The sequence below is a fragment of the Macadamia integrifolia genome, chromosome 3 (assembly GCF_013358625.1).
Source record: "Macadamia integrifolia cultivar HAES 741 chromosome 3, SCU_Mint_v3, whole genome shotgun sequence".
NCBI classification, from domain to species: domain Eukaryota; kingdom Viridiplantae; phylum Streptophyta; class Magnoliopsida; order Proteales; family Proteaceae; genus Macadamia; species Macadamia integrifolia.
Genome location: NC_056559.1, coordinates 25,449,471 through 25,457,723, shown reverse-complemented (window position 1 = coordinate 25,457,723; position 8,253 = coordinate 25,449,471). Strand labels below are relative to the sequence as shown.

Here is an 8,253-nt window from a genome sequence, read left to right as displayed (position 1 = left end):
CAAAAAAAAAAAAAAAAAAAAAAAAAAAAAAAAACAACTTTTTTGCATTCTTAATTTTACCGTAGAATTTCATTAAAGCCCTAAAACAAAATTTGAATAATCCAAAATTTTATTACAGCTATTTTATTACTTTTTGCTTTTTTCGTATTTCATTCACTTTCAAGTTGTCTATCCTATTTTTGACCTTGCTAATTCTTCTCAACCTGCCCATTGTTTGTGTATGACAACATTCTACTCTATGGATTTCGTTCTGGTCACTATAAATTAAAAGTTGTTGCAAATTCACTTATGCTCTATTTGGTTGCAAGAAGAACTAAAAGGAAAGAGAAGTGAAATTTTCATACTTAAAAAAGACATATTTGTAATCATTACCCCTTATGACTATATCATTAACCTCAACTCATTCCTTTTTTAGTTATTAAATTTCACTTTACTTTTCAATCAAAACCGTTTGCTACAATATGTAAAATAAAAATTATATTTTCCCAAAAAAAAAAAAAAAAATTTAAATGTATCATTACTAAATATGATTGAAAAAAATTAAATAGTTTATACAATCACATGGGATCATATAGAGTAATGATTATAAAAGTTTCTCTTTTAAGTATGAAAATTTTACTTCCTTTCCCCTTAAATATTCCTTGCAACCAAACATAGACTTAGATGTTAATATTGATCATGACAATCTTTACCTACAAGTGACACATGGATGGTGACATGTCCTTTACCTTTTTCCATTTGAAACATTTAGAGGAAGGTATCAAAAAATTATACTCCTCAAAGCATAGTTTTTCGTATCAAAATCAAAATTATTATGTCGATAACAACCTTTTTATGACTAATAATTTTCTTTTCTTTCTCACAACCACCATATTGACTTTTTGTATCCTTTCCAACCACACCACATAGATTATAAATGATTTATCTTACTAAAATATTGTCCAATAGATTTGATTTTTATATTCATTTTGTGCAGTTTGATCCAATTCGTTATTGAGCAATTATAATGGGAGGAGGCTATTCATCCAAAAAAAAGGGAGGAGGCTAAATACATGACAATCTTCAAGTACAAGTAGTATTCATGCATAAGGAATCTATTTTACTTCAGTGCTTCTTCTGTCACTTAAAATAATATTGTGGTTTTATTTTCATGGGAAATGCATTAAAGTTTGATATAGGTGGTAAGTCGATCAAGCTTAAAAATACCTAGGTTTGGCGGTATGATCGATGAATTGATTTCTTGCTTGCTAAGAGGTATGATGGTTTGTCAATTCTATGCAGCTCTTCAATTATGTATTTTAGCTACAGTTCCTTTGTATTGCTGTTGTTGTACGTGCTTTTATTTTAGTTATTTATTTATTTATTTAATTTTTTTTTGAGGAGGGGGTCCTAATGGTCAGCAAAATGGAATTGAAAGAATAGGATTATCTGCTAAGAACTATGGTAGAGCAGTTTATGAATGTCTTCGCGGTTGACTTGATTTTACCATGGATGATGAGAATGTCAACTCCCAAAAGGATTACAGGACTATCGTCTGTCATTCAAAAAATAGATTTACTTCAAACCTTTATGTACCTTCGGCATTTCCCATTGTTTTCGTGAAGTTAACTCAATGACGATTGTTCTAGTTAAAAGAGCTGCAAAATCTACCATGTGAAAATTGGGATAATGCTCCAAACTTTATTATCTTTGATCTTATTTGGGAGAAGGAGCATCATCCTACATATATATTTTCTTAAATATTTTGTTTTGGCTAGGACATCCGCCAATGTTGTTATTGTGTTATTATTGTCAATGATATATTGAATAAGTAACTATATATGCATGAAGGAATTGTGCTCCACTTCCACCCTATCACCAACCTCAGGAAAAATTACAAGCAACCCCCCACCCCCTTGAGGTTTATCCTATTATTAAGATCATCTCCCCTTTGACAATTAAGTATACCTACAAACAGATTTCGTTAATGAATGATGTCAAGTGTTGGCGAAAACCCAGGTTTGATGGACATATATATCCAACATTAAGTTATAACGTCAGACATGAGTCACATGACTCAACGTTTGTAAGGACCAAAATACCCACATAATGTGCTGAAATACCCAATGTACCCTTTTAACCCAAATCACTTAATTACCTCTCCTATCTTCAGTCTCTTGATATATGAGTTGAAGAATGAGGGTCAAAAGGGGTGATTCCGAACAGTGGAAGCATCGTGGTTTGCTTCCACAAGATCTCAGAGAGCAAGTCGGGCGGTATGACCAGTACAAGTGGTTGGAAATGCGTGGAATAGATGAAGAGAGCTTGGTTCAGAAGGGTACAAGATAAGATGTTTATCTTATCTTTTCTTCTTCTAGCCTTTTTCTTCCTTTGTGGGATGGGGTGAGTTGGGTTAGGGTATGATTTTTAGTGTTAGAGGGTCTCACCATGGAGATGTTACCATATATATGCCTCTAAATTGAACTTTCTTTTTAAACCAACACAAATTTATCGGCAAAGGAAGAAATTTATGGAATTATAATTTCAATATTTCCTCAGCTTAATTTTTATTTAGAGGTTCCTCTTTCTGAAATATGGATGAACGGTTGTTGGAGATGCCATTTGTGAGCTGCTGAAGTGGATTTTTCAACTGGATTCTCCTGAAAGAATGGGATTTCTGTGGAGAACAACTCCTTAATTATTTGTGTTTTTTGTCAAAATGGTAAGATGTTCATTTCAGCTTCAGATTTAACAGTGTTAGAAAAAGTGGAAGTAATTTGAGTGTAATAATAGGGTAAACCTCGGGGGTGCGCCTATTGTTTATCCCTCCAACCAAATGCATATAAGTTACACTAACTGATAATTGAAGCCTGGTTACAAAATTTGTTTCCCTATCTTATGCGGTTGTGCATGAAAATCCTCCCTTATACTTTAATTGAACACCTGATCAGGAAAAGACAAACAATATATATATATATATATATTTATGAATAAAAAATATATAAAAACAGTAAAGAAAAAGATATACAATAGACAAAGCCAAATTGGCTAGACTAGGGAGAAAGCCCTACCAAGCCTTAAAGAGAAGGGCTTCAGCCTCCTAAAAGATGTGTGAAAATCATCTACAACTGCTGCACCGGTACAATGAGCATGGAGTGGCTGAGAGTCCCTTGGAATGCGTGCCCAGATGTTTTTAACCGTTTGATTTTCATTGCACGTCACCACTTACTATAGAGAATGTGGACTCCTAAAAGAAGGGACAAACCAAAAAAGGGGAAGGGGGAAGGGGGAAGGGGGAAGGGGGAAGGGGAAGAAAGAAACAAACAAAAGAAGGGAGGGAATGAGGGATACAACAAAAAATGGAAAATAGAAGAAACAAACAAAAATAAAGATAATGATACAAGAAATTGGGAGATGAGGGAACAGACGAACAATAATTATTTATGCAATCAAGTGATTGAAACAAAATGGAAAAACTTTTGAAACAAAAGATGAACAAGAGGTTATGTATACTCTTCAAGGAGCGATCAAAAGGGTGAGCTCTACTAGTGTCAGTCTGAATCTCTTTGAAGCTTTTAGAAGGATGAAAGTTCTTCAAGATTAATTTACAAAAAGAAAAAAAAGCCTTCGATTATTACTTATGGTCCCAAATATAGCAAGATAGAAACACATGAAATTCTTCATAGTCCTTCTACCATGTTCAAATCACTTCTTCTGCTGGGCCATCTGATTACTACTGTGTACAATTATTCTTGGAAAAGTTAATAGACAAATTGAGAAACCATGAAAGGATAGAGAAGCATCACATAACTGAAATCCAGATAGAGATCCACGGCCGGAGCAAACTAACTTTAATCTTGGACAACCCTGCAGACTTTATATTTCACAAACTTCTTGGTGAATTCCTCTGGCATTCTGGTCAACTTCAATTCATTAAGGGTCTCTGGCACTCGAGAAAGCTCCTTCAATTTTTTGCAATCTCTAATCTCTAACTCCTCAATATTTGGCATTGCCCCTTCTTCCAAAGTCCATTTCTCAAGTTCTTCAAGCTTCCAAATCCTTAAGACTCGAAGCTGACTAAACCCTCTTGATGAACAAACCATGTTCTGGACCTCGAAAGACTCAAACAATAGCCTCAGGAATTGTAACTTGGGTAGCTTCTCTAATTTTGACATTGGATCTTCAGTTAGCTCAGTGTTAGGATTTTTATGTGGGCTTAACTGATACCGATTGATCCATTGGGCCCAAGCAATTATAGACCCACTCTGATTAGGAAACTCCTAGCTCTTTCCATTGTCAGAGTGGAATAGGGTTTTAGGAATTCTATTATAAATAGAATACTGACGGTCCCTGCAGCCATTACTTTACTTAATGCCTTATTGGTTTTGGGAGCACGGCTTTCTCACAAGAGCAAGTGCACAGAAAGAAAGGAAACCCTAGAGTAAGAGGCTGCAGAAGATCTCAGTAGAAGGACTCCCCTTGCGTAGTTCGTCATTGTCATCTTTATGGAAGTAATGTTTAACCACATGAGACAGAGGTTCATGGTCTATGTTCATGGGACACAGGTACTTCTTTATTCCCATTTATGATTCATGTCATGATTGTCCCATTGATTATTATAGATATGGTAAATCTATATGGTTATGTATTCTAAGATGGGATACTTTATTGTTCTTGGTTTAGGGACTACACCTATGATTAATCTTTTATGATTGATTGATGATTCTTGTATTCTAAACACTATAGGGTTATTCATATGTTTAATATGGTAAAGAATCCCCAACACTCAGACCCTGATAATGTGAGCGCAGTGAGATTTTTTGGAAATTTATGGAGATTAAATTGTACTACATTCAACCTTCCTAGCAAGTATAGATTGGTGAGTTCCAGGTTTTTGGTGACAAAGTCCAAATCAGCTATAGTTGCCAATTGATTTTTATCGTCCTTGGCGCTCACCTTTAATGAATGGAGGTGCTCCAATCCCTCTAACCAAGGGTCTAGTACTATTTTCTCTGCTTTTTTCTGTGGTGGATTAATGAATTGGCATGTGAATCTCAGTTTCCTGAGATTAGTTAACCGACAAAGACTGTAATCCTTCTTCTTCAGAAGATCCAACTCCTCTACAACTATGCCTGACAACGTCCGGAGATCACTCAATTGACTCAAACTATGAAACAAGTTCACTGGAATATTGCAACTCGTTCAGATGAAGGTGTCTTAGTTTTTTCAATTTCTGGATAGAACGAGGGTAATTACGGACATATGTGTATTTTGTATCAAGTGTTTGGAGTTTCAGCAACTTGCCTATATTTGAAGGGAGTGTGTCCAAGTAGGTCTCTCTTAAACCAAGGTACCTCAAGTTGATTAGCTCTCCAATTGCCTCAGGTAGACAAGGTTTATCCACACCTTCTAGATCAAGCACCCCAAGAAACTGCAACCCACCCTCACTAATGCATCTCTGGAGAAAGAGCCCTACATCCTGCCCAGCTTCATATCCTCCCCGAAAATTAAAGCACCAAAAGGAACAAAGTGTTTCGCAGGAATTTGCATTACCACCTGTTTGCTGCTGCTGTTGGTAAACATGATCTTGATGAGGGTGAACAAAATGATCAGTATTCTCCAGATTCTCTGGAGGAAAAAACCAAACCCAGCGATGATCATCATGAGAAGAGTTGCTGGCATTGTTAGTTCTTAAGACCCCGCGCATTGGCAGATCGTGGGGAATACTACATGTCTTGGCATTTCCATTGGAACTCAAATTTTCTGTTCGAATTATATCAAAAAGTATCAACTGTTGTAGACAGTCATGTGCAACTTCTTCCTCCGCAAATTCACCATATCTCTGTCCAAAGAATAAGCCCTCTGCAGCCCATGACAGAGTAAACCTCCTTGCAGGGATCTCGATCTCATTAGGCAGAAAGAGCCGCCGAAGGTAAGGAAGCCTCTGTTTCACATGTGAAGATATCATCTTATCAAAGAAGCCAGATAGATTAAGCCACCGATGGGTGGCATCATCTGCAATGGCACGCATATCTGCGCCATGAAGTACACTTGACCACCCGCTAATGTTGGCAGGTCTACTTGACAATAGATCTACCAATCCTACAATTAACAGGGGAATACCCTTACATTTTTTCACCATCTTTCTTCCAATGGCAACCAATTGAGGAGGGACGCACAAATTCATGGTATGAGAAGTAGAGAGACATGCTTCAGTACTTACTTGCCATGGAGCTATGAATACCTTTCTTGTGAACAACTCCCAGCTATCTGCCGGACTTAGCACCCATAGCCTGTGAGGAATGCCATCTGAATTGGCGAGACAAGCAACCTCCGCGTCACGGGTTGTAAGCATTATTCTGCTTCCATTTTGTCCATTTGGAAATGCTTCTTTCAAATCATTCCAGACTTTGGTACTGACTACATCATCGATGACTATAAGATACCTCTCATCTCTCAAGAATTCATAGAGCCTGTTCTGCAATCCTCCCTCATGACCAGCATCATCATCAGTTGTCTCTTGATCTTCTCGTCGGAGTCCCATAACTTGTTTCACAATGTTCTTCAGAATCTCTCCAGTATCATGATAGCCCACAGCAGATACGCAAACCCAAGCTTTGCAAGTGAATTAGTTATCCACATTGCTGCTTTTATAAACCTCCCAAGCTAAAACTGTCTTTCCAATGCCTTGGATCCCAAAAACTGATATAACACTTAGGTGATTTTTCCTGTTGTTCAATAGCCTTGCTTTCAGTAACTCCATATCATGCTTTAAACACTCACCAATGATAATATCCTCCTCCTCTGTTTCATCGTAATCATCAGAAAAGCGCATCCAATCTGACAGCAGCTTCCCCTGATGAGATGATAACTCTTCCCCTGCTTCATTATTTCGAATTTCCTGGGAACTTTCCCCTGCTGCATTGTTTCTTAAGGAAATTTCTACAGTTAATTTTGCAAGCCTGCCACACAATTCATGGATCTCCGAGATCAAACGTCTTCGCCCAACTCTCTTACAGAAGGCATACCTCTTAAACAGAGTCTTCCTCCTCCGGGATGCTGTCCAGCTGAGTGCATGGTTCACTATAGCAGTTTTTGCATCACGAACTATTCCCTCAAAATTCTTCACCAAGTTCCACTCCACTGTATCTTCTTCTACAAACTTAAGGGAAAATTGGACAACAGAGAATTTGTCGAAGATGGGCCGTACTACTTCTTCCACATAAGGAAGATGAAACGTTACCTGATTGACCAGGTAAGTAAATTCATCTATTAAGGAAAGAATGGCTGCTGAGGCCATGGATTCTGAATTAATTCCTTCAAAGAGGAACAAACCAACATAAAAAGATATAAGACTACGAGGGTGATTCAGCCAAAGTTGGAGATGATGGAGATTCAAGTGGGGGGGTATCCACTTCAGATGATGGTCTAAATGAAGCAAGATTAATTAATCCAATGAGTAACTCATATTCTGTGATTTAGGACAATAAGACATGGGACTGAATGAAGAAGCTGTTTGGAGTGCTTCTGGGCAGGAAAATTGTGGCTTGGAGAAGAGAGAGAGAGAGAGAGAGAGAGAGAGAGAGAGAGAGAGAGAGAGAGAGAGAGAGAGAGAGAGAGAGAGAGAGAGAGAGAGAAATGATGGTTGTACACTTGTACTGTACTAAGGGAGTGGGTGTTAGAAGACAGATTCATGGAGAAATGTAAGAGGCGTGTGTAATCACGAATGGATCGAGAGAAGAATAATTGGAATGAAATACACAAATTAAAGCACAGTGCTGGAGATTTGAAATGTTTCTTTCTACAAATTGAAGGGTTAGGCATTCATGTTTAAAAACGAAGAGCATAATTGATCTATTAATCCAACATTGAGGTGGTATTGAAGTTATTCTCTTTTGTGTTCCCCTCTAATTGTGGTGGTATTGAAGTTATTCTCTTTAGCAATATATATATATATATATATATGGGAAAAGGTCTTGAAAGCCAGCGGGACACCTTAGAATTAGGTGTGCTAAGCAAATGTAGACCGTTGGATTAGATAGACTACATTAATACCGTTAGATATCTGTTGTCTTAGGTAACTTACCTAGTCTGACGATGTACGGTCACTCTTCTTCTCCCTCACTTGCTCCGGCGATTTTCCATCCACATAGCCTCAACCACTGCCATTGCCACTGCTGCAGCCGTAGCCGCTACCGCTACAGTTTCCGCTGCGGAGGTAGAAGAAAGCTCGGAGGGAGAGAGAGAGAGAGGAATAGCGGTCGATGGAGAGGA

The 8,253-nt window shown here is 37.6% G+C and overlaps 2 protein-coding genes across 3 annotated transcripts in view; one reads left to right on the top strand and one right to left on the bottom strand.

The window, feature by feature from the left end:
- LOC122074890 (probable disease resistance RPP8-like protein 2) overlaps nucleotides 1-1,363 on the top strand; it is a 5,388-nt gene extending 4,025 nt beyond the window's left edge. For both annotated transcript variants that reach the window (XM_042639880.1, XM_042639878.1), the window contains one exon: nucleotides 977-1,363. The gene's annotated coding sequence lies outside the window, so the exon portion shown is untranslated. The remainder of the gene's footprint in view (nucleotides 1-976) is intronic.
- A 3,783-nt stretch (nucleotides 1,364-5,146) lies between these two features.
- Nucleotides 5,147-6,523, bottom strand: LOC122074269 (disease resistance protein RPM1-like). Its single transcript, XM_042639107.1, has one exon. It carries the CDS (start codon nucleotides 6,521-6,523, stop codon nucleotides 5,147-5,149), a length of 1,377 nt encoding a protein of 458 aa, XP_042495041.1.
- Between the last annotated feature and the right edge of the window lie 1,730 nt (nucleotides 6,524-8,253).